Genomic DNA, 27,374 nt, shown 5'->3' with positions numbered 1-27,374 from the left:
AATGCAATCGGTACCAACAAAAGACAAGATATTAAAAATACAATAGTTTTTGAATATATTTTAAAAAATCTTAAAACGTAATTTTTATCGGTATTTATAACGAGATCGCCTTGTCTGCAATAAATGTACAATTTTAAATTTAGAAATCATAATTTTCTTGAATAAACTTTAAATAATAATAAACTTACGAAACATTTATATCCATTATCTTCACTTTAAAATGTTTTATAATTAAAATTAAAAGTAATATCAAGTTTGATAAGTACAATAATCTAGTCCACTATGACTAAAATTTGAATAAACACGTTAAAGTATTATTTAAACTAATTTACTTTTGACAAAATTTAATATTTAAGTTAAAAGCAATTTCTCATTTTAATAAAAAAAAGTTGTTTCAAATTAAATATATTTTTTATTCAAAATTGAAAAATAGTTTACAGTAGTTTTCAAGAATAAAATATAAATGTTATTGTAAATTTGTATTTTAGATTTTTACGGATAAATTAGTGTCAAAAGTAGAAAAGCGAACATCGTTGAGAAGTCGGTTTCTGGCAACACTGTTTAACGCGATCGCCGATCAATGACTTCAAACAATGACATACGTAATAGAAGTTGTCATTTTCAAATTTCAAATCTCAGTTGTCAAATGAATAGTGAGAAGGTTGGACGTTCGGTCTGTTTTGAAATATCGCGTAAATAATATTATTAACGAATAAATTAATCAAATAAAAAATGCCAGTTGAATTAGAGTATGACTACGATGCCGCAGTTGCTTCTCTGGATATATTTTCACAAGCGGATTTCGATCATATAAAAGATTGGACACAAAAATTAGACAAATCAAAATATGTGCCAAAGGATCTTACAGATAAACAATTGCTTTTATTTTATAACGCTTGTTACGGGGATATTGAGAAGATAAAGACTTGCATAGAAAAATACTACAATATCAGAAAAAATACTCCGGAAATATTTGACAACAGAATTATAAATTCCGACGAACTAAAGCCGTCTGTAGAGGCATTGTAAGTACACTCAATATTATTTTAATACTAACCAGTATATGTGTGCAAACTTACATAAAATTATATACTTAAAGTGTATAAAATATACCCATGACATTGTGGAATGCACACACAAACAATACCTACATTTAATTGTCAGTAATGTACAATTTACGAAGGAACTTGAATTCTTAGTCTTGGTTAGTTCATTGGAAATATTGTGGTTTTAATATTCATTAATGTTAATTGTTCGAATGGATTCACAGAAATTGAAATATATAAATGACATTAATATCTGCATCTACTTTGTATTATTTGCTCATTAATATTCATCATTAGTAGATAATTGTTCACTTCGTTTTAGTTACAAAAACGAATTATATTTTATCAATAGTTGTAACTTGACCTAGTTGTTAAAATGTGTGAATCTTAATTGATAATTGCAGTTTCATACCTATAGAATCACCACTTAATTTTCTTTCGATTAGTCCTTACTTTGTTATTATTGTTAGGAAACCTGCATCCACCAAACTTCAGTGGTGACGTGTGAGGGAAAAAGCTTCATACCTTCTCTACGAAGGAAGAGGAGGCCTAAGCCCAGTGGTACATTAGGGTTTACATTTTTTACATTTGTATCATGGCTACTACAGTTTTTCTCCTTTAAAATTTGTAGATATTTAATTTTCTACTATTATTTTTAATTTAATTTCTTCTGCACTAGTTGGGATCCCCTTTAAACTGGAGCAAAGCAATACAATTTGTTGCTTTTTGGTGATAAAATAAGTTATAACTCGGGAATACCCAGCCATATAATGCCAGTGTCCTATTATAAGCATAACATTTTTAAAACAACTTACACCTAACACAGATATCATAAGGTTGATATTGAATATGTTTTAAACATTAAAAAAGCTGTATAACAAATTGGATACCTAAGTCTTGTTAAATTCATTTTATTACAAATATATATTCCGTGCAGCTGAATTATACTTTGAGAGATTATAGTTCTATATGAAAGTCAACGCGCTTTAATTTCAATAGGAAGATTTTTTTCTTATCTCAACTTATACATTATAAAGGTACATATTTCAAATCAAAATAAGAATAAGCGTGTCGTGTGTCATACTAATAAGATGATTAAGTTATTATGAATAGATTTTGTTTTTAATATAGATTATTGAAAACATGTGGTTACCATTGGCTGCTTTTTTTTTGTTACAGAATAAAACAATCTAGTTGAATGCCTCTCCGTCGTTAGTTATTACTGTTAATATTGTGTGTATATGATAAAAAATTTAAAGGCTAACAAAATGAAGCTTGGATCATAAATTGATTAAACCGGAATCAGAATTTGTCTTGAACTTTTATGTTGAAATATTTAAAGAATAAGCCATTAAAATTTGTGCTCAACGTTGGGGAAAAATGACCTCTATTCTCTGTTAAAAAAATTAAGCTATTTGTATAAAGTTGTATATAATATTCACAGCCAACTGTTTGAAATAGCTGTTAAATAGCACGTATAGCCCTTTCACTGAACAACGTCATTCATCTACACATCTAAATGTCGATTAGCCTAGTGGATGAACTCAACGTTTAAAAGTAGGTATATCTTAAAATTTATTTAAAAGTATCCCGCATATATTAGTCTCGTTGAAGAAATACATCTTGATGCTTAAAGAAGAATAATTTCTTTATTCTTTTCTTAATTTGTATATATATATTAATTTAATATGGATATTGTTGTTCACGACGAGTAAGAATAAATTGAACATGAAAATTCGGCAGTCGGCGAATGGTCAAGGCCTTGATCCCCGTAGGTATACTTGAAAATCGGTTCATTTCAAAACATATTTATATTGAAGCAGATAATATTAATTAAACTATATATTATACTTAAGTTTAATGTATGTATGACAAGGACGCAGCAATACACTATAGCTGTCTCCTTGTCCAGTTGCTAATTACGGTTTTGGTATTGGATTTTTCTTTGAAGATATTGACAGTAACAAGATATAAAGGATCTCTCTCGTTACATCGAGCCTAGTTCCTATATTTAACTAATCGTATTTGTGTATCAGTAATCGAACGGTTCTGAGTTCCTAACGAGCCGTTAATGTCATTCCTATAGTACACATGTACATGCAAGAAAATGCGAAACTGTGTTTATTATTCTTAAATTTAATGACCAACGACCTTACTTATAAACTTTTTTGTCTTTTTCCGTAATAACTGACTTGATATTCAAAAAAAGAAGCCAGTTTTTTAAGTCATCACCTATTTAGCCTCTAAATAGGTGATGATCATCATACTTATGCCAACAATAGAGATCAGAAGAGAAATAAATATGAATATTAAAGGTATATAAAAATAAAATGAAATAATTAGTTTTTAAGCTCTGCTATTATATAAAGTACACATAATTTTGTGACCACAAAGTATGTGGTCTCATTTGCCGAAGACAATCTAGGCGGTTGTGGTCGGTATTATTTTCACTAGTTTAACAATAATAACATAGTTATAACCTAAAACTGTTTTTTTTTTATGTTAATGAGAGGCGACTGAGCCACCTTAAGGTAAGTGGTCTCCACTGCCCATAGTAAGCGCTGTAAGAAATATAATCGTTCTGTCCTGTCTAACCTTTATCGCGAATGCGCTAAAATGCTGTAAGTAATGTTCCTCTGGGCCTTAGCCTCTTATCTCTTTAAGAAGAAGAACATGGAAAATTAATAGAGCTGGCGTGGCTTTATACCCATAATTGGTTCTAGGCGCGTTCTAACCACTGGTCTAAGTCCCAATTATTTCGATGTACGTTATAAATTGTTAAGTATTCCTCGGATGTTAATAAAATCAGTCTCAAATCAAAGTTTTCGCCGATATTTTTTGTGTCGTTCTGTAATCTCTGATTGAAAATAGCTAAATCTATTTATCACGATTAGGAACGAAGTGCGAACAAAAATCTTTAAGTGGATTCAAATCTTAGGCTTCGTTTACGAATCCAAAAAGTACTTGGATATCTAGATTATTTTAGAAATCGGTATATTTAAGGTCTAAGTCTTTATTTAACGTTACTAATAATTACATTACGTATTGAATGACGTACGAATACATATTCGGAACAAAAAAAAAATGAATTTGAAAACGGTTTATAAATGACGGAAATCGTAAGGTAACAACAACAAACTAAATAAAAGTACGGCGTAGTTAACATCCTTATTTCTATGAGTCCGTTAAAAATTGCATTGCATTGAAGCTTTAAATTGGGTTATAAAGGCTTATTTAAGCGTTAACTTAGAAATGTATACACAGTAGTTTAGCTTTTAAGTTGTAGCGGATTACTTTCCTAGAGTTTATACTTCGGGAAGTATAAAACTGGGTCGGGCTTGTTTGGAGAATACCGAACTTCCAAGTTCTCTGATGCATAAACAGATTTGAAACATTTCCGTTGTTTTTTTTTTCTACTCGAAATTTACAAAATTTTGCCTACAGCACACAAGCTTTTCCCATCCCAATTTAAAGAGAGTTGAATTAAAAAAAAGTGGCATATGCCCCCTGGATTGAAACTCCATACGGAATTTATCCAAAATCTGTTGTATGGATATATATATATATATTTATACGGAACTACTTTTTTTTAACGGTGTATATGTTAATTTATTTTCTAATTGTTATCGTTAGTCATTTCCTCATAGGTAAAGTATAATGTACAAACAAAGCGATACGAATGTATTTAATTATCTTATATATTAGAATGTATTTTTTAAATAATAAATGTGTTCCAATATAAGGAATATTAGTTATTCCTATTTACCCCTCCAATTAAACGTAAAATGTTAGTTGTTGGGACGACAATAGCCTAAGGGTTCAGTTCAGGATCGACCCTGCGACTTTTTACATCGCCAGGCGTTATCCTCCTCCAGGCAATCTGACCTCTCCCTCTCTTTTTTTACCAAGTATTGCTGATTGGCGGCAGAATAACTGACGAGTGGTTTTACCTACCCAGACGGGTTTGCACAAAGCCCTACGACCTAATCTACTTTAAGTCGCAAAAGAACATCGTTGCAAACAAACGGTGTCGAAGTCGATTGATCTCAAACATATGTATGTACTAACATCCATTTTTATACAAAATATTCCAAACCATTAATATATTTTTAAGTTATATAGCATGTATTTCCTCATCGCCTTCCTATCTGTCGGAAATATATTTGTACCCCATTGCTAAAATCGATTCTGGATTTATACTCGTATAGTATAGAAACAATTATAATGTATCAACTAATATGTTTAAAATGTTTATTTTTAATTATAATATCTCCAGATTTTTCAATCATTAGCTAATTTACTAAATTTTTATTCACTGAAGATTAGTTCTTTGTCACTAAAATACCAGCAAAATTATTTCATCAAACTCAATATGTTTCTACGTTTGACCTCATTTATGATGTTTTAACACGTCGTATTGTAAGTTGTCAACAATTTTGTTATCTAACTAAAAGGTTATTTTGTCTTATTACAAAATTATATTTATGTGAATAGCAGTTACAATTTGTGCACAGTCCTCTTGCTAATTTTAAAATATAAATATATATATCTTATCTAGCAAATCGACTTAAATTCTGATATAGTCTGATCGTCACCCAGCCTTTTAAAAGTCGTTGAGTTTTTCTGTCCATAAACTCTTAGTAACTTCCAGAGTTTGGAACTTGGCAGTGTTCAGACTGGTGTCTCGAAAAACACGAAATATTTTGGGTTTGTTTACCCTTCCGATTATGAGGGATTTGTGCAGTGCATCGGATTCTCAGAGTCTCACTTGTGTTTAGTGGCCGTGGTTAAATCGGTGATAAAAAATATCACCATGAGTGTCCACAGACCAAATCAGCAACTACTATAATGCAAACTTCAGACGCTTTATCGGTCGACTATTAGTTTAGTTTGCAATATAATTTTAAGACGAATATGTCCGTGACCTTCGCTTTGATTACGTGGAATATTTTATTACATATACTAAGATAGAAGTTAATAACATTTGATTGATATGGAGATAAACTGAACTCGTTCATTGGGACCAAGAGCTTTATTAATGGCGATTATTTTTTATGTTAAGTAATCAAGCATTTACATTGGAATGAATTCTAGAACCGAGAGGCATTTACGTAAGACGCTTTATATTAGGCAGTCGTGTATACTATGTATGTACCCATTCGGTTTAAAATAAAGGTTACATAACACGTTAATATTGTAATACATGCAACTCTTTTGGTTTTTGACATGTTAACCTTCCTTATGAATTATTTTTTGAGTTTTTGAGTTAGGTGTTCAGACCGACATAAAGAAACGGCGAGAATTATTTTTTTACAATAGGTATGTAGTCTGCAAAAAACGAACGCAAAATACATAATAAATACATTGAGTGATTAATGTACAGATCGTATGGTATTTATTAGTCTGTCATGTGGAGAAACATGTAAAGATTAATTAATACAATGATTTTATGCGCAATATCGCATATATATCTAATGCTATGCCTGATTCTTCGTGAGATAAATATTATATAGATATAATAACAATATGTGATAGATGTGAATCTTAACCCATTATTGCAGCTTCAACCCCAAACACACCACTGAATTCCATGTGTTTTTCTTTGTGTATAATAAATCATCTCATGCTCGATTTTCACCGCAAAACCTGCATGTGAAGGATGAAAATCTTCTAAGTGTACCATGTGTATAGAAATAGTTTGAGAGAATATGCTTTAAATTATCTTCTAGAACGGACACAAAGCCTTTGTCCGGTACTGGTAGTACATATATGTATTTCGATTTAACAAATATATAAATATCTTTCAATCGCATGAAATCGGGTTGGGTGGCTACCTATATTATGCAGAATAATCTAATAAAAAAGATTATTAATCACATTCCGCCGTCTTGAAAAGATAATGAAAAGGAAAAAATTAGGGATAACATTCCAAAATTATATTAAATTAAAATTAATCTCGTCAGACATGTTAAGCTCGATCCTGAACTTCGTATTTTACCTTGTTCTTTGAAGATAAAATAGGTTCTCTAATATCACTTTGAGATTGAAGTATCAAACTTGCAGTAATTATAAAGGACGGTAATTAATTCCGATTTGTACTTAGAATTAAAACAAATAAACTTTATTGAAAAGCATCACAGAATCGTCGTCGAATTAAGTCAGAAAATTAGGAAGAAACAATGTATAATCAAATTATGATCGACTTTCTGATCGACTGTTGAAATATCGATTACCTGTCTGTTCATGTATTTACAAAGAGATGATTAATGTTGCACTGCTGTCTTATGAATATCCAAGTAAAAGTCATTCTTCGGCAACCAGCAGCCTCTGGAAGATCTGTGTGCTCTTGTCACTGGCCAACTTGGCTCCGTTAATAATTAAGTTTGACAGTACCTATGGCACAAAATTATGAACAATTAAGATATTTTTATTTTTTACCGAATGCCAACGATAATGTGGCTCGTGAAACTAATATCCAGATTGCTATTACAGAGTTTTTTCATAAACACAAGTATTAACTATTTGCCACCAATTGTGAACTTTATAGCTGGTAACTAAAGTTATAGAGCCGCGAGCGGATCAGCGTGGCCATATACATCTTTCCAGATAGTTCTGTTTCGTGTTTTACTAACCAAGTTTTCATACCAACTTTCTGTACATCGTGTTTTTCATTTTCCAAATACATTTAAGGCTCTTCAATAATTTTTGCCCTCATTAATTAATTAACTTGTATATCACTAGTAAAAAAGAGCAACGTAACTAGTTCGTCTCCACCTGATTAAGCCGATGTGTTGCCGCCTCAAACGTCTGCTACTCAAAATTCCTAATTATTCAATGTTCGTTTAGCTCCGACCATTACACTGATATTACCTATATCTCAACTGAAATCTAAAATGACATCGAAGAACCATAATAATTAAATTCAATTTAGAATTTGGAATTCACAATTATACTTAAATGTGTGTTTAACATCGCCAGGACCCCCATGACCAGTTCTATTGATAAAATAATATTACTTTGTGTGTCTTACGGATTTCCAAAGTCCTTTCATGCTGAAACTATGGTACGGATTTCCCATTATTCAAGGCAAATGTTCTACTAAAACTAATCAAGGTAGAATGAGACATATCAGCCAAGTGCTAAATCTCACGTACATATCTTCGCAAATATCGTCTATAACTCACGTTGTTCGATTTTTAGTTTAAGAGAATATCTTTTAGAAGGCACCTTAGCATTTTTTGCGTGTAATAAATATGATATCACATCTACGATTAATTTGGTCGGTTAAAATCAGAACATCTCCACAACACTATTGTCGGCGGGCCAATTTAGATTTCACGTATTGTTTTAGTATTTTTTTTCATAGTATATATTATATAAATATTCAATCGTATTGGTAATTAAATGTAGACGTTTAAAGTACGACAGCAAACATTGTTATTCACATATCGACAAATAAATTTAATAAGTTTTAATTGTACCTTGGCCGGTTTCATATCACGTATCACCGGCACAAATAACGTTTGTGCACTTAGTTTTTATGAGAAATGGAAAATCTTGACAAGTCTTCACTTGGATTGAGTCTACAACCACATTTGATTCAAATAATTGTTTTACAGGAATTATCTTAATTTGACTAACCCCACCAGTGGGAGTGTTTGTCTAGACAAAGTTTTTTCCACGGTGAAATGATTATCAAAATTATTTCAAACATCGTTTCGTCTAAATTACTCAATTCAATGCGTCAATTGTTAAACACTTAAGAGCGTATTTTGTAAGCGTGGGAATTTATTTTAGAACACACACATAGGTACTTTCCAATAATACAGTTGCATTGTGCAGTGTATCGTACGCATCCCCGTAGACAATTAGTTGCTTGTTTTCGTTGCAACGAATAATTTAAATTTTCATTGCGCGTTCATAACGTAGGATTTATAAAAATACATTTATTTATGAGTAATGTATTAGCTATAATGTTGTCACTCGCAAACACAATTATAAATTAATTGTTAGCATAGGGTGCGGTCAGAGTGCATTAAGATGTCTAATATATATACATTATGATTTTTATTGTTTCAACTACTTCCGTCTAACTAAATAATTATTATTTTCTGGATATTTTAAGGTTGGTATGTAAACCGAATTAGGGTGTGAAGACACATTAAATAATCACTTACTTAAATTTTATAAATAAAAATAAATAAATAAATATTAATCAAATGATTTTTTTTTAATTAACTAAAAACTAAAGACAAGAATATTTTTCTTGGTTAAACAAGTCTTTATTAAAAAAAAAGTATTTTTATGAAATAATTCAATTAAAATTATTTTGTATTACACAAAAATCAGGGGCGTGGGCCGTTGACGGTATCTGGCCATGACAGGTACTAACTAAGTATAGCATCAATACACAATGGAATGTATATCAACCGTTTTTGCTTAGCACTATGCACTATTTTAATTAAGCATTTAAATAATTAGGAATTAAGCAGACGAACTAAACGACATGAGTAATGGTATGAGTTGGTGTTTGTTTTAAATTTCGAATTTAGAGAAAAAAATAAGCAGGATAGTGCAAACATTAAATTACATACAGGTACATTCAGATATTCACTATGTTCATCCTTACAATTTTGTACTTTTAATTCGACATAAGGGGAAAGTGGTTACCCTTCGTACACTTTTTAGATTTTATTTTTTTACTATGTAATTAATTGTCGTATTTACCTAGTTTATGTACTTAAGTGTAACAAATATATTATAGTTTGTTACAAAAAAGTCTAAAACTATTATGCCAAAAGGTTAAAGGGTTATAGGCATTTTTCTACATAAAATATTTGTACGAATGTACCCCACGTATGGGTATGGTATGGGTATATTCGTGCAGTAAATGGGGTACTTTCGTACTCCATGGGGTAGATTCATATCGGGAAATTAAAAAGCCAATTAAAATCGTTAAATTTTTATTTATTATTACATAAATATTTATTTATCAAAGAACTAACTTAATAATATGTGACTGGACTAATAGTCGATAAATCTTTCTTTAGAAAAATAATAAAAAAATTATTTTGATATACTGGTGGTTAATAAAATTTAAGGGCGCACATTCGTGTACAAATATACTGTCTAACTGTCCGAATGCACCCCATGCCTTTACATAAAATTAAAATACAACTAAGTATATACAAAATTTTAATTAGTTTCAGAAATATAACAATTAAACCTCAAATTAAACAATGTTAACATTAATCAATCATCACCATTTTGTCTAAACTTAGGTAAAAAAAAATCTCAAAAAATTGGTAATTAGTGTCGAATAATAAGTCAAAACCATCAAATCATTTTCTCCATACTAAAAAGTATCGACGACGAATGCCAAAGAGTAAGCAATACTTAAATAAAAATTACTGTAATATTGTATGATATAATAGAAATTGAACACGGTGAATTTATTATTTACACTTGTGTCCCCATTTAACCAAAAATACATGTATAAATTAGCAGCTAAATAGCTTAAAAAATGTTAATAGAAAAGGTCGATTTCAGTGTTTGGAGTGATGTTGATGATGAATTTACTAGGTTATTGATACAAATTTTATAAATATCATGCGGTGAAACTTGAGATGTATCTATTAAGATACTGAATGTTTTTTTTCATCCATAATCAATGCTCCAGTTTTAAGATATTTTGAAAATAGTAAGCGCTATTTTAGCGTTCCGTAAAAACTGTCCTCTTAAATAAATCTATTGATATATATATTGATCTTTTCACAAATTAAATCGATGTTTTCTAACCATACATACTTTTTTATCTGTTAGGAAACCGTCCTTCCATGTTGATGAGTTCTATTTGTTTATCGGTAATTAAAATGGAAGGAGCAATTTCTACGAACATTGGTATCAGAGTGATCCCGAAATATTACCATAAATTTTAAACGGGATCATTTGTTACAGAGAGTTCGCCGTGCTGCCAGAGAAATCATGTGATGGTTACGACCTGATATACCACCGATTGCACTACACCGAGCCTTCCAAGTATCACTTTGAACCTGGCTGTAAGCTTCTCTTCATGACAGTTGGTAAGACAACCTTTGATCTCATAGATTTCTCTTTTTATTGAATAAAGATTGGCAGACTGGCAAATGATACCTTACCTCGCCAATGCGCCCTAACCAACCAACTAAAATTATCTTCAATATATCCGTAATTGCGTTGGCTCATTCACCCTTCAAACTGGAACACAAAAATACTAAGTATTGCTGTTTGCCGGTAGAATATATAGTGGTACCTAACCAGACGGGCCGAGTTAAATGATTGGCTTTTAATTTAGCAACGAATGCAGGTTGAACAATAATTGAGCGCTGTCAAGTCGACTCGTCCCATATTTGAAAAGAATATATATATAAAAAATGAAATATTAAACTAAAATAACAATTATAAATGACTTAAGTACATCGATAATTGAGTCATAAATCTATCGTAAAATTCTATTATTAGACACGACTTTACTTACATGTACGCAAACATGTGCATGTGTCTGGGTATGTGTGTATGGATATATACACTTCCACAACATTGTATTTTTTCACGACGTACATATGACTTAAGTAAAGAATACTTTACAAATAAACCTAACGAAGCCTGTTAGTCCAACTTATATCAAAGACTACTTTAAGAAGTGTAAAATAAAATGAATTATAATTTAAGATTACCGTAAGTTCAATGATTAAAGTATGTTAAAGTGTATTTTACGTATAATATGAAATATACGTACGGATTATATATTTTATAGTCGAATTAAAATAAAGGATAGTCTTGTCTTAGGATATAATTTTGACGCCATGTCGTATTATAATAACTATCTCGTTGGTTCAGTAGCTAATTTATAAAGGCTGCAGTACTTAATACTTGAAACGCAAACCCCACTATTGTCAATAAAAAGTTATCCGGTCGTTCTGTCAAGAAATATTCAGCTGCAACCCAGACTCTGGAAGTTGATATTTACCTGAACTCTTTCCGACCGTGTCGGATTATAAAGGTTCCGCAGACGAGTGCGGTCAAATATGTTTGTGAATAGAAGTTTGTGCGTTAAGTACGTCCTGTTCTATTAATTATCATCGTCCTATTTTATTTTATTTAAACAAATATCTTTGTTATTAGTAAGTGCGACAAATGCGCGTCCTATGCCGTGTCTGTCTCCTACACTTTAGTTACACACTCACACATACACACACACACACACACGTTATATAGCAGTGTCGCCCTTAGGTTGAAATTTCACCATAAAAATTCACGGTGACCATTTAGTATCGTTATTCGGACGCAAAATTATTTAAATAAATAAATTATACCTATATTGTACGGATGGGTGAAGGGATGTAAATTAATCACGTCGTTAACGAATCCGAATGAAATTTAATACATAGATTGATTATAGTCTATGCTAACATGATACATAGGTTACTTTTATCCTTAAACCCTCTACTCTCACGCGGACGGAGCCGCGGGAGGGTTTAATTCTAATGTTATGTTTATATAAATTCGTACTAGTACGAGTTCTTAAATGACGCTGTTTGTCAGTGCATCGATAAACATGTTTTTCTTAAAGGTTAAAATGCTAACACGACGCAAAGGTATAAATTATTCAGTCATCTCAATAATCAAGAAACTGGTAATTTAATAAAAACAATACGTAACTATAATTATGTTTTGCCTCTTTATAACGATTATTTTTTATAATATTATTTAATTTAAAAAAAAAAATCTATATATTCAAAAAAATAAAAGAGTTTTTTTTATCAAGGTTCTACGATACGAAATAGGCACAAGGCGGACGGCTATTGTGAATGTTGTTGACCGTTAACTTTTTACACTCGAAGTCGATTAATGTACTTAATTTGCTTATTATATGATAAAAACTTTGATCGTCGTAAAATAAACCATAAATGTATGTACCTAAGTTCGTAAAAATCTCGGCGCTGTAAGAAATATTAAGCAATACTTGCATCGGCTATATATATGCTCATGGGAACTAAGATGTTCTGTATCTGTGCCTGTTATATTGGCTCACTCACTCTTCCAACCACAACACAATAATACTAAGTATTGCTGTTTGCCGGTAGAATATATAGTGCTACCTAACCAGACGAACCGAGTTAAATGATTGGCTTTTAATTTAGCAAAGAATGCAGGTTGAACAATAATTGAGCGCTGTCAAGTCGACTCGTCCCATATTTGAAAGGAATATATATATAAAAAATGAAATATTAAACTAAAATAACAATTATAAATTCCTTAAGTACATCGATAATTGAGTCGTAAATCTATCGTAAAATTCTATTATTAGACACGGCTTTACTTACATGTAGGCAAACATGTGCATGTGTGTGTAAGTGAAGCACTAGAACAAAAGGTGAGAAGAGATGGTAAGTCCTAAAAACTAAGTATTGATGGTTATCATGCTATTCGAACGAGTTTTCGGATTTATAAAGAATGAGGATTAAATACTCAGGTGTTGCCCGCAGCTTTTCTCGCTTTATCAGTTCGTCAGGTGTTACGTTTAAAAAGTCTATAAGTATAAAAAAGATTGAGGATAAAAAGGCTATATCCTTCCTTGGAATTCAAGTTTGCTTGATACCAAATTTCATAAAAGTCGGTTCACTGTTTTAACCGTGAAAACGTTACAGGCAGACAGATATTCTCATTTATAATATAAGAATAAATTACTCAGGTCTACTAAATAGGATTTCTAATATTTGTCTATGAAATTAAATTACAATTACAACTTTATTGGAACATACAACCGACAAAAGACTTATATCCTCTTAACATTAGTGCGATAACTTTTATAACTATAATAGAGACCCATGCCACTTGTGTATGCTGGTTTGACGTAGCTCAGCAATCAGTCAAGAAACCATTGAAAAACGGTATTGTGGATTCCGATTTTTCTGTTATTATCATTCGTGCAACTTTATTTTTTAATAGTTTCCTACGCAAAGTCTTATAGATAAGCTGATTGCACCGTTGTTCTAGAGGATCTAGGTTTAGAAATTAAAATCAATTAGAAAATTTAATTCGTTCACAATCCCGTGCCTCCGGAGCTCTAAGAAGAATCGGCGCAAGAAACTATATAAATGTAAAGCAATCCATTTGTATAAATTATAATTTTATTATAATGGTTTATAATTGTATAATAATTGTTGCAAATCATTCGTCTTCAATTACGTATGAATTGTTTCGATGTGCCAACGACAGACAGTGGCTTTTGTGACAAATGTTGTTGTTCATTTGTTTTGCAATACATTGTATTTAATTTAATCAATTTGTGTGCAATAATTAAATAACTTTAATAAATTCTATATTAATAATATCGTGCAGGTCTTCAATGAACCCGATTAAAACCTATCCACAATTATGGATCGTTGAAAAATATCTCCAAAATTCGTATAATCGAGATATTTCGATATTAAATTCATAAAATTCAATGACATAATGACAGTTCAACGGACGACCATATTCGGCGTTTACGGGTGCGTTCAGAAAGTGTGTTTAGTTTTATTTATTTTACCGGAGCGAAGCCGGGTTTTCATCTATTAATGTAAATATTGAACGATTTCACTGTATTTTTAAGAAACGATTTTTTTTGAATAAATTCTATATTCCTTATTATTATGTTTATGTGCTCTAAAGACTATATATGTTTTCCATAATTATGTGCGAAAAATATACGACTTCAAGGTCGTAGCGAATGACGTCATCTCATTAGTACGGTCAACATAATATACTTAGAAAAAATATTTTATGAGTTTGTTTCATGATGTTTTCATTCTAAGTTAGAAGACTAGCTAGGCTTATAAAAAAAATAGCAGTTAGGTTAAAGGTTAGCTCAGTAAATTATTAGATTAGCTATAAGAATAAACATGAAACTCACCACAGAATACGATGGTAAAATGTCAGAAAGTGACAGTATAAAATAAGTAATAGAGTATCGACAATTCTATTTTTCTGTGATTCTTTGATTCTGGTACAAGGCGACAGATAACAAAAATATTTTACCCGTGTGTGGTCAAAATGGGTAGCTATGGCTAGTCATAATCCATAGTTGAGATAGCTCAGTGGTCAGATAGATCGTGGGTCCTAGTTAATCATTTTGGGTTTCGAATGATGAAAAAACACTGAGCGCGTTTCTTACTTTCAAATGTTGTTTGTTTTACATGTCCTTCTTGGTGGAAAGGAAGGGATTATGTTTATTATTCAAACCACAGTTGAAGGTATGGTCGAGTCGAATGTCCAACTTACTAATTAAGGGGACTACATGAGCTAAATGCAAGTTTTATAATGCAATAAAGTATATGATCCAATGCAGTAAACCAAATGAAAAAAATATACGATAATCTTCAGGATACATGCTATTTATTTGTTATTTTGAAAATATGATGTAATTAATTTGGTACGATAGAAAAAAATCACAAAGTTACCTCTAAAAAAAATCTTTTAACAAAAAATAACTATACTTATACATATTCAATAATTCTGGTTTTTTGTCAGATTATTCTACAAGCATTATACTACTTTACCTCTGTGTCACTTTTTTAGTAAAATCAATAGATTTTTTAAAATCAGATATTTTTATTTTCGAACAAAATGCGTACGCATGAGTGCGTAAACGCCGTGTACTCACATTGCCCGCCGAGGCCTGATGCTATACAGACGTGTCGATCGTTTCGCCGCATCATTACGTTACGAGATATTTTTTTGTAATTTTAATTGTAAATTCATTGTTTCATGTTTTCTTATAATAAATATTATTCTTTCTTGTAAATAAATATATTAAGTTAAAATTGTGTAGTAGTAATTAGGCATTTGTTTTTTATTATATTATTTGTTATAAAGTTTAATTATGTAAATATGGAAAATAAAGTGAAACGCGTGAGGAAAACTAAAAAACGTTTATATAAATTAAGCGCCGAACATACATATGAACGATATTAAAATGTAAGAGTATTTTATTAGTAAACATATTCATTTCCATACGAATTTCCACAAGCGTCCTTTGTGGTCATTTTATTTCGGTTGCTTTGAAATAAGTTCCTAATTATTATACATTTTTATAGCGCTAAGAAAACGGTTATGTTTTTAAAATAATCTGCAGGACAAGTTTCATAACGTTTTTTTTTGTTTTTTGATCATTTTTGTGGAAAAAAAACAAAAAAATATTAAAAATAATATCGTTTTCCGTCTCGCATTTTTAAATTTGGACCGATCATTATTATTTTAGTATTGACAAATAACCAGTGTTTAATCGTTTTCATAAATCAGAAAAAAATTGATTTTAATTGATACTTTTTTAAAAATTTTTGAAGTTGCATTTTTGACTTAATTTGAAAAAAAACTAAAAAAACGTGATAACTCAAAAATGTTTAACTTTTGCATTATGCATATGGGGGTTAAAATTATCGCAAATAGTCGAAATACTACTAAATAGGAATACGTCGAATTACCAATAACCCTGTATAGATTATTAATTAAATCCTTAATCCGTTAACTGTAAATGGCGAAGATAGGCATGTCTCCCGTCCCCACACGTTTGTGTTTCGTTACGTTTACTCTAAAACTCACTCTCACCCTCACCGCTAAAACGAAGTTCATTGAAACTAAATAAAATTATTAAATTAATTTTACGGTTAGAATTTTCTATACAATTTCTGCTAATTAAATCTAGTAGGTATTTGGCACAATAATTTGCGTTTATGGTCATAATAAAAAATTTAATATATTTTATGAAATAATTATACCGCATATAAATTAAATATTTCAATTTTGTTGAAACCAAAAACCGTAACGTCGATTTGAATATAAAATTTGTCTAAATACTTAAATATAAAATTTGAATAAGCTAGTTCTAACCGACTGCTTCTGGTAACACTGTTTTATATACCACAGATAATAAACAAATACAATGATTATCATCTCTCTAATTGATATTCCGTGATGTTGATATTCTACAGTTCTATACAGCGGAATAATTTTGCATCTCAAAACATATGCTGCTGACATATCAGTTTGTCAAAAATAGGAAATTTGCCCCAAAAATCAAGCTGATTTTGTTTTATTCTTAGTAGTATTCATGTTTAAAGCGAGGTCTGTCGTTTACCAAGCGTCGCGGTCACTTGACCGGCATATGGATGTGGGACTTCTAGAATAACTCAATTTGAGCTCATTTTTGTGTTCATTGTTAAGTACAACTTTTTTTTTTTTTTTTTTTCTTTCTATAGTACAAAGTTCCTTCAATCGTGTGTCGATTTCCTAAAAAAGCTTATATAAAACCTCAAAATGTCAATCTGAGGTTTTATATATATCTATGTATTTATATTTATCTGTGTCATGCTATTATGACCACATGAATTTAAACCATTTTTTAAATGAGATCGCTTCTTGCACTGGATGCGCTTAAGACGGGGCTGCAAGAAAGTATCATCATACTTATATTGAGTAATCTATTCGATTCTTAAGATAAATTATAATCGTTCCACCATTATTATAATTCAGTAATAATACTTAATTTTTTCTTCAATGATTGAAAAGGCTTAGTAACGGTTTGTCACCGAGATGAGAAAAGTTACACTTCGTCTCCAAAATTTTAGTCAATAACGTAGCACGGTTCACTGCGGTCAAACAATTAATATTTAAATATCTCGGATTTTTCGAGTTCCGTTCTTATTTGTGACTTACCGGCTAATGCATGCGACACACCTGACGCATTGCGCAAATTCATTCGTCGTGCAAACCTAATATACGTGCATTCTTATTTTGACTCGTGGTTGCAAGTTACAATTTTATAAGAAAAGTAGAAGCGTGCGGTTTCATCCGAGTTTTTGCATTATACAAGTGTGTTGTATGTATGTTTAATTTATGGTTATTGCTGTATTATACTGGAAGTTTTATATATAACAGATAAACACACACACATAAACATAAATAGTAATAACTATGTATGTACTTTAGTATAAGACGAGGTGGCACATTGGATATGATATGTAAATCTTTATCGAAGATTGCGGGTTCTAACCCTGACATCAAACCCTGACATCAAAGGATACAGTTTTGGGTCGCAGCTAGTCATTTTTGGCTTGGCCTATTAATAAATTTGAATATCATGACAAAAAAACATTGATAGATAAGGCATATTACTCGATACAATATTAATGATAAAAAACTATGGAGCAAGTATTTGTCCAAGCAGGATATATATATAAGTTTAACGGGGAATAGGTGGAAGATTAACATTTTATTCAGCACTGTGACAAGACGATTCAAATTAGCCTTTATAAGTCACTTCAATAAAGATTATTTTGATTTTGTGCTTAATTTGTATTTATAATTTATCCTGTGTATGAATACGTCGGATTGCGATATTCCACGTGTATTTACCGGCATTGGAACAGTGTAAAAAAATACGCACCAAATCTTCTCCTTAAAAAGATGTCTTAGCCCAGCAGTGCATTTACAGGATGTGAATTTGACGAGGTGGGGTTTGGGTCCTTATAAATAGTAAGAGTAATACTTTAGTAAAATATACATAACAGCTACGTATGTATAACTCGTGTTATCATAAATGGCGCATAATCGTTTACAATAATAGCCTCTGATCAATTCTTGTGAATGTTTTTCCTTAACGACACACCGAAAATGTTTTATATATATAAGAATGTAATTCAGCGAATCCGACCACACTGATTGGTTGTCGATAGCAACCACTTCGTTATGGTCTGGCTCGTCGTATAAGCTTCAATGCCGTTTCTACACGACGCTTAATCACAGACCAAAATGTTCGGTATTTTATAGAGGAATTCAATATTTAGTATCACTGTCCCGGTTGGAAGGACAACCAAGACCAAGGCAAATGTTGTAGTGTTAGTTTAGTTTTAGTTAGTTATACTGTTTCACAAGGGAGATGACAACTTAGTTCCCAATGGTGATGGTTTGGTGATGTTAGAAGAATAACAATTTCTTAGGGTGCTCAGCTCTTCTAATTAGTAGTATGATTGATTCAGAATTAAGTATAATCATTGTGACTTCAATGATATTACAATGACATTCCGACCTGATGGAGCATGAGCATTTGGAATAAGTAGAATGCCCACTTCCTCATCAACTTACGTCAGGTTTATCGTGTATAAGCTTATATTATATATGTATATGCAATTTATTATAAGTTTCTATTACGTCATGTTGTCTCTAATGTTGTTCAAGAATGTTTATAGTCGAACTTTTATTTGGACTACAGCACAACTTCAACTTTTTGTAACTTTTTCGTAGTCATGTTACTTTTTTTTTTTAGAGGTTTTAAGTTTTAAAGATAAAAGGTTATGCGCTATTTTATACTATAACCTGTCTCCGTACTAAATATCATTCAGATCCGTTCAGCCGTTCGCATTTATATATATTAAGAAAACCATAAAAAAAATATAAAGTATATTAAAAAAAAAACACGTACGTAATCGGGTTTTTTTAGAATGTATTATATTAAAAACTATTGTAAAGACCGGAAAACGTATAATCAATAGTCAATAACATCTCATTTAGTTTCGACTGGTCGCGGTGATAATTTGATATTATTATTGATGTATACCTCGATGACAGTCGGTGGCACCCTATCGGTATTGGCGCAGAGTTGATTCCCGTCTATATGTTTCATAAGCTTGATTTGTTTTTTTTATAATTGGAATATTCCAAAGCATAGAAACCCTCACGATACTCAATTAAGGTTACTCTTAGTATAAAACAAAGTCGTTTCGCGCCGTCTCGTCTGTACGCTTAGATAATTTAAACAACGGATTTTAATACGGTTTTCATCAATAAACAGATTGATTCAAGTGGAAGGTTTATATGTATAATACATGTAAAAGCCGAGAATTTCGACTTTCCTAGTCGGAATAAAACAAGTTTTTTGTTTTATATTAGTTCTTTAATCTGAAATTAGTATATAGAACCTTATTGTCGTTTGAAACTAAGGCGGCTATCTAGCTAAGATTTATAAGAGAAATTCATTTTTATAGTGACATTTACCCTGTTAAATAATGTTACGCATATGGTTTTATATACATATCCCAGCATTATGTAACGGAGTAACTGTCACTATAAAAATGTTTATCTCCTATAAATCTCATCAACTTTTATAAGTATTTCTGTGGGTTTGAAATATTTCTGCAAAATACACTCAAATTGAACTCGTAATCGACATTGGAGGAAAAAGTTAAAAAACGTTCATGTGTCCAGAGAAATTGTGTCAATTAGCAACCTACCTGAAGTTGGGTAGTGTGGTGGAATAATCTTCACTTAAAATTCAGCGAGAGGACAGATACTTTCCAGCTGTGGGATGCACGGGGTGTTAACTTTTAAATATAGGACAATATAATTGATCGCGTGTGACGTAGGACCGGACCCCATAATGACCTTTCCGTGTAACCCTTAATGACAATATTTATCAACTATATCTTCAATTTCGAAAAGCATTACGTGTATAATTTATCAACAGCTTAATCGGTTTTTAAATCAATCATTTTGCAACTTCTCGGATGTAATTAATTAAAAGTTAATTTTAGTATTGGAAGGGCTTTGTTGAGTGATGTCAGGACTGAGGACTTATATCATATTGGATACTAGCCGCTCGTCCCGATTTCGTTCGGCTATATTACAAATTCTGCGATTTTTTTGCGAAACTTCAACAGTTTACGCAGCACGATCACCGAAAACTCTTCAATGATATAATTTTCCCCCGTTTTTGCAACATTTTTCATTGATAGTCGTAACTTTTGGTCGTAGCGTCGTATATTGTCTAGCCTTCCTTGATAAATGGGCTATCTAACACAGAGAGAATGAAATGCGTTCAACCAGACAAACAAACTCTTCAGCTCTATTATATTAGTGTAGTATAGATAACTCACTCAGTTACTTAATTACTATACCTTTGAACCAGTAACATTTTTGTCAGGGACACTGTTTAATAGCGAAGGTTCTCTAATTTATTCGTAACGTAGGAATAACGGAATAATCGTTCTTTGTACGAACATGTATGCTTCTGCTTGATATGTTCTGATAAATTCTGAGATGGAACACACATTTTTTTTTAATGATTATGTAGGCGGAAGAGCAAATGGACCACCTAATGGTAAGTGGTCAACCCCACCAATAGACAATGGCGCTGTAAAAAATATTTACCATTCTTTCAGATGTTAACTTGGTGGTAGGGCTTTGTGCAAGCCTGTCTGGGCAGGTACCACCCACTCATCAGATATTATACCGCTAAACAGATGTACTCAGTGTGTGTGTGAGTGAGCCAGTGTAACTACAGGCACAAGGGACGTAACATTTTGGTTCCCAAGGTTGGTGGCGCATTGGTGATGTAAGGTATGGTTAATATTTCTTACAACGCCATTGTCAATGGGCGGTGGTGACCACTTACCATCAGGTGGCCCGTTTGCTCGTCGGCTTACCGATATCATAAAAAAAAAATTATATCCTTGGCTACTAATGTAATTTTGTTCCAATCTGGTGTCATCAGATCTCTCTTAGCTGCTGTAAAGCGAGTGTACAAGCGTAAACAAAACATATAAACAATAATAATAATAATAATACCTATAGGTCGTGTAATATCGAGCGAGAAATCTGCAATGTTCCGCACTCTATAAAGGTCAGATTGAAATCGTCTGTAGGGGATTCGTGTGACCTTGACACACTTAACTACAAGTTGATGTGGAATCGACGATTTAACACCTAGAATATCATAAACACACATCTTTCAGCCAGGATATTTTATAATTGTATTGAACTAACATAACTTTGTATCTGGGCTTTTTTGTAAAAAGAAATATTTTTTCAACAGGATTTTTTTACAATTAGTATAATTTGTTTTTTACCAGTGCCGAGATAGCTCTTAATTGAAGATTAAGGGTACAGGCCCTGATAAGTATCACTGAGCGACATATTATGTTTTATTTCGTTTAAAATTTCAACTCGTGCTCGACGTTGAAAGAAAAAATCGGATTAGTCTTGTGTCCACAAGCTCCAAACTTCTTCAAGAATGTAGATCTTAGACCAATAGTGAGTTATTTGCAGACGGTTACTTTATCTGAAATATCTTGGAGAAATAATTTATTCCTATTAGTAAGAAACGTTGCTCACTCTTGTTAATCGACGAAATATTAGACGTTTCTAGCAATTTTTATTAGAAACTGTTAAGCGTTCATGTATAACAAAAAAGGAACTTTCGCCTTTATAATATTAGTATTTAATTTTTTCCAGATTCGTGTTTAAGTAAGCGTGGTCCACAGCCAGGACACATCTTCGTCTTCGACATGCGAGGTGTCAGGTTGGGACATCTTACGCGAGTTAGCTTATCGTAAGTAATCTCAATAAAACTTATCAATACGAATACCATTAAAAAGGATTCGTTTATTTATACGCACTGATATCAGGATCCACCCGTTCCAAATTAACTTTTATTTTCTGCATTTTGATAACGCATTTATTGGGAAAAGAATATGTTATAATTTTACATCAGGCTTCCCACGGGGGTGAAATAATTATATATACTAAATTTACAAAAAGGTTTCTTTTTGTTTTTTGTAATGGTCCAATTCTAAAATTGTCGTCACTGGTAGAATACTGGTAGCTATATTATTCATGTGTGCTATTGGGTATAAATTTTCATTATCATTTATACCCTATTTTCTGTGTACGAAGTCGGGGCTTGTCTCTAGTATTACAATATATAATTTGCTTTTACCAGTAAAAATAAATATTTTGTGGGTGTTATATACAATATAGTCTGCCTAAATTGTTTTATTGAAGTTCAAGTCCACACCAAATGCAATAGGTACATAATCATTTCAAATCCGACGATAGAGGATTTCGACGATTTGATTTTTCAAAATTTCTGGTGTCATCTTCGTCCTCGTCGATATTAAATTCTCAAATATTAATAAAAAAAGGCAATATAAAGAAGAATATTCTATTCAAAGATCACAAAACCTCTAACCAGTATAATATATTAAAACGTCTACATTGTTAATAATATTCTTAGAACTACATTCTCGTGTTTTAACAATAGGCTATTTGACAATGCGAAAATTAAAGTGTCAATTATTGTAATCAGTATATATTATGAGCTCTAAAAATGGTTATTTATCAACGAAAGTTGAAAATAATAATTAATTTATTCAAAAATCCATAAATAAAATTGCATTTTTTTAAACATTTGTCACGTGACACAAAACATTCCTGATTGGTCGGGGTTATGATGACGTCACTTGCTTATTGACCTCGTTTGCCTACATATATGTGCCACAGATTACAATACAGGCTAGTGACGTCACCGACCCCATTGCAGCGCCATATTGTCAAAGTAGCGTTTTCGCGCGCTATTTAAATATGGAATTTTTATTTTGATATATATCAGCAAATATGTACTAAATTTTTTAAAAAAAGCAACGTTTACTGGGTTCCTTTACCTCTACTAAATAATATAAAATGCATTTTAAAAACCTGTCAAATAGCCTATTCGTTCACTTCATTCAAAATATGTCTCGCTCAGTCCACACTCAACTGTCTCATCTCAGTTGAACAAATTCGCTCATCTATATCGTAAACGAATAAGAGATCTTGATTAATATATATTTACTTATAATACAACAATGTATTCTACTATATTCATTTTTATCTTAATTTTTTTCATGAGGCTGTATTGAATATCATAGATTATTCAAGCCCTCGACCGATGATATCGCGTCATTTTGATTTTAAATATTGTTTTTTTAGCTTTTGTCCTCTTGTACATGGAATAGACTATGGAAAGATCGAGGCATTACCAATAATATTATACCCGGTTTATATTTTTAAAATGCCTTTAATTGTACTAAAATATGAGACACTTAATTGATGACCGGATTCCGGATTTGCTTTTTTAACGCCTTGCAACCCTGATAGGAAATGACATCTGTCACCGTTACACCCAGCATCAACTGATTATAATTTTCACTTCTCATTATTTTTCACCACATGTATGAGTGTTTTTTTATAATTATAAATTATATAACATTATATTATTAATACTTCAATAGCTTTCAAAAGGATAGACAAAGGTAATTATTGCGCAAATATTTCAATCACGCTTCGCCATTTTGTTTTTAAATTATCCACAGATAAAAAAATCATTTACTTTAGACATTTTTTTGGCATATTTTCTTCATGTTTACTACAAAATATATAATAATAATTAACTTTTTAAAAATTGTAGGTACTTTGTTTATAGACAGAATTAGTAGACCATATTGTCATATATTTAATTTTATTTAAAACATATGTATTGCATAAGTTTCAATTACCTAAATAATATTTATGCAAACATATTTAAGATTATTTTTTTATATAAAAATAGGTACTTTATAAGACTTGACAAAATAATGTTTATTTATTTTAGTTGTTGTACTGAGTGTTGTAATTTAATGTATTAATATACATTAAATTAAGGTACAGTTATCAATGACAATGGTTCGTATTCATTGTTTTATTACTATAAAGGTATAATTTAAAGGTCGTCCATTGCAGACGTAGGTAACGTAAGTTATTTGTGAAGTTCGATTGTTTCTATTTAAATTCATACATCAATTACATTCGTGCCTTGGCGCTATTATTTATATTAGAGAAACATTTTTCGTCATATTTTGTTTGTATATTTAATATTTTAAATTTTTCACAAGTGATCAATTAAGAATTTAAATTTCATCTCATATTAATAAATAATTATTCTAAATTGATTTGATTGACTTCCAGTTCCCTTCGGAAATTCTTCCAGTACGTCCAAGAGGCGATGCCGGTGCGCATGCGCGCGATACACGTGTTTAACACAGAGCCGATCATTGACAAGCTCTTGCTCCTCATAAGACCTTTTATGGATAAGAAGTTCTTTGACATGGTAAGTGATATCAGTCACATTTACTCTGATGAACGTTCACTCGAGTGTATATTCATTTCTATGCCGGACGCGTAAATCCCAAAATGGTGGAGTGACTTTCTGACGATATCATTTTCCGTCGTTTTATTCTTTTCGTGTTTAGATGTGTCACTTTGAGTGAAAGATCAAATAAACCGTTAATTCGCCTCAATTATAGTTTTTTGTTTTTAATATAGTTTAGTAGTATTAGTAATTTTCTCTACGTAGTAATTATTAACATTAAAGTATTAATTTATATACAAACATAAATTGCCTATGATATGTGAATCAAATATACCTTATTTATTTCGGTCACAATTTGACCTCACATGAAGTTAAATGCAAATTGAAAAATATTAACATTCAACTGGACGTTGCGTACATAACAAACGCAAATTTTATGTGGATTTTCAAACCAAAATAATTATAATTATTCGATCAGACTTCCACCAGAGGACTCATGCTCTGCCGCAGTAGTTAACCAGTCGATCATGATAATGGTATCCGATGTTATGTTCGTATAATAATAAAACAGCATTTGTACTTCGTTTACTTGCTGTCGCATATTTCTATTTTTAATGCAGAAATAGTTGGCAGCGGTTACTTTTCGACTTTCTACTTTAAAGTGACAAAATCAGCTCAGTGGTCGCTCACATTTTTGTATGGCGTCGGTAGGCGTACGGGCAAATGGACTTGATGATCACTACAGCCCATAGACATTGGCACCGTATGAAATTGTAGCAATTTCTCACATAACCAATGCGCCACCCACTTTGGCAACTGTGGTTTTATGTCCCTTGTGCCTGTAGCTACACTGGCTCACTCAAACCGGAACACAAATATAGAGTAACGCTTAAAGTAGAAGCAAAGGTGTGATAGACACTTTAAAAACAAAAAGTAAATTTTCTAATCGACAATTTACAATTCAATCTGTATACATGTACTTACAACAAATTAAACAAGTTATTAAATTTCTACCCGTTAAATTACAATAGATGTAAAAAAAATATTGACAGATGACTTAAGCTACAATTAAATAGAATGTTTATTACGAGTTTCTTAATCGAGTGGGTGGTATGAGCAAAGACAATCTGTACTAATGTTATAAATGCGAAAGCAACTCTGTCTGTTACCTCTTCACGCTTAACCGATTTAGACGAAATTTGCTATGGAGATAGTTTGAGTCCCGGGAAAAGGTTTAAATTAAATAAAGTCTTAAAAGAAGTTGAAGACTTTATTTAACGGTTGGTGTGCTAGTTAAAATATATTTCTATAAACTAAATAAAAATAATTTTACCTGTAGCGTTTGATTATTCAAGAATAAAAAAAATATATATTGAAGAGTACAATTATTACTGGAATTATTTATTTAGATAGTATGTAGTTTAAATACATATTTTAAATCTTCGTAATTTTGCACTATTATTGTAAATATATTATTACTGACGTAAACATTTTCTCTTTTCAGATAAAATTCCACCACAAAAACGTGGACCTTGAGAAGTTTTACGGTACAGTTATACCGAGATCCGCCCTACCACCGGACTATGGAGGTACCTTACCAGACACTCAGACATTGCACAAGAAATGTATGCAAAATTTGAAATCCCTAGAACCGTACTTCAAAGCTGAAGAGGAACAGAGAATAAACGCACTCCCTGATAAAAAACGAGACAAGGCTATGGAGAGAGCGTTTAAAAATTTGGACATAGATTAGTTTTTGTTGCTGGCAACACTTTAGATACCTGTCAATGTCGTACTTTAGTCATGTCTCGATGTTGCAGCTTAAATCATAATGCGTCATTAACATAATATACGTGAAATGGTTAAAGAATATTGTGTACCTACTGTCTTTAGCGTGTTTTTTCTAGGTGTCGCTAGAATCCTTTACGAAAATGTATGATTAATACATTTAAATAATATTAGACATAAATAAAAGCGAAATGGTTAACTTTGACATGAATGGCTAATCTGATGACTACGCCGATGACGTTGTTTAAGGATTCTTTATATTCGTCTCCTATTTAATATTTAAAAATAAAAACGACTATGAAGAAACTCATTCTCGAGAATAATATTTTGTCGATTGCTTTAAAATAGATCTAGAATATTTATTTACGTACTTTGATTGAGTACAATTTTTTTTAATTTGTTATCATGACAGTTTGATATATTTTTAAATTGTGGTTTGTGTTCTAGACTTAAGCGGTTTAGTTAGCTTTATATAATAGGTATGTGTTGATATAATACAAGATATATAATATATGGTATATAATCTAAAGACCAATGGTTTTTTCGTTGGTGTCAGAGATTTCAAACAGGACCACTTA

The 27,374-nt window shown here is 31.3% G+C and overlaps 1 protein-coding gene across 2 annotated transcripts; it reads left to right on the top strand.

Moving 5' to 3' along the window:
• Positions 1–620: 620 nt before the first annotated feature.
• Positions 621–27,308, top strand: LOC113394127 (alpha-tocopherol transfer protein-like). Of its 2 annotated transcripts, XM_064218266.1 has the most exons (6): positions 621–1,025; positions 11,004–11,128; positions 22,356–22,452; positions 24,173–24,193; positions 24,885–25,026; positions 26,513–27,308. In XM_064218266.1, exons 1-6 carry the CDS (start codon positions 733–735, stop codon positions 26,759–26,761), a joined length of 927 nt encoding a protein of 308 aa, XP_064074336.1. In that variant the 5' UTR covers positions 621–732; the 3' UTR covers positions 26,762–27,308. The 2 variants fall into 2 exon arrangements, with proteins under 2 accessions (XP_064074336.1, XP_026487112.2); XM_026631327.2 differs by lacking the exon at positions 24,173–24,193 and having other exon boundaries at positions 622–1,025; positions 26,513–27,306.
• The last annotated feature ends 66 nt before the right edge of the window (positions 27,309–27,374 follow it).

The sequence above is a fragment of the Vanessa tameamea genome, chromosome 21 (genome assembly GCF_037043105.1).
Source record: "Vanessa tameamea isolate UH-Manoa-2023 chromosome 21, ilVanTame1 primary haplotype, whole genome shotgun sequence".
NCBI classification, from domain to species: Eukaryota; Metazoa; Arthropoda; class Insecta; order Lepidoptera; family Nymphalidae; genus Vanessa; species Vanessa tameamea.
This window is presented reverse-complemented; position numbering and strand designations above follow the sequence as displayed.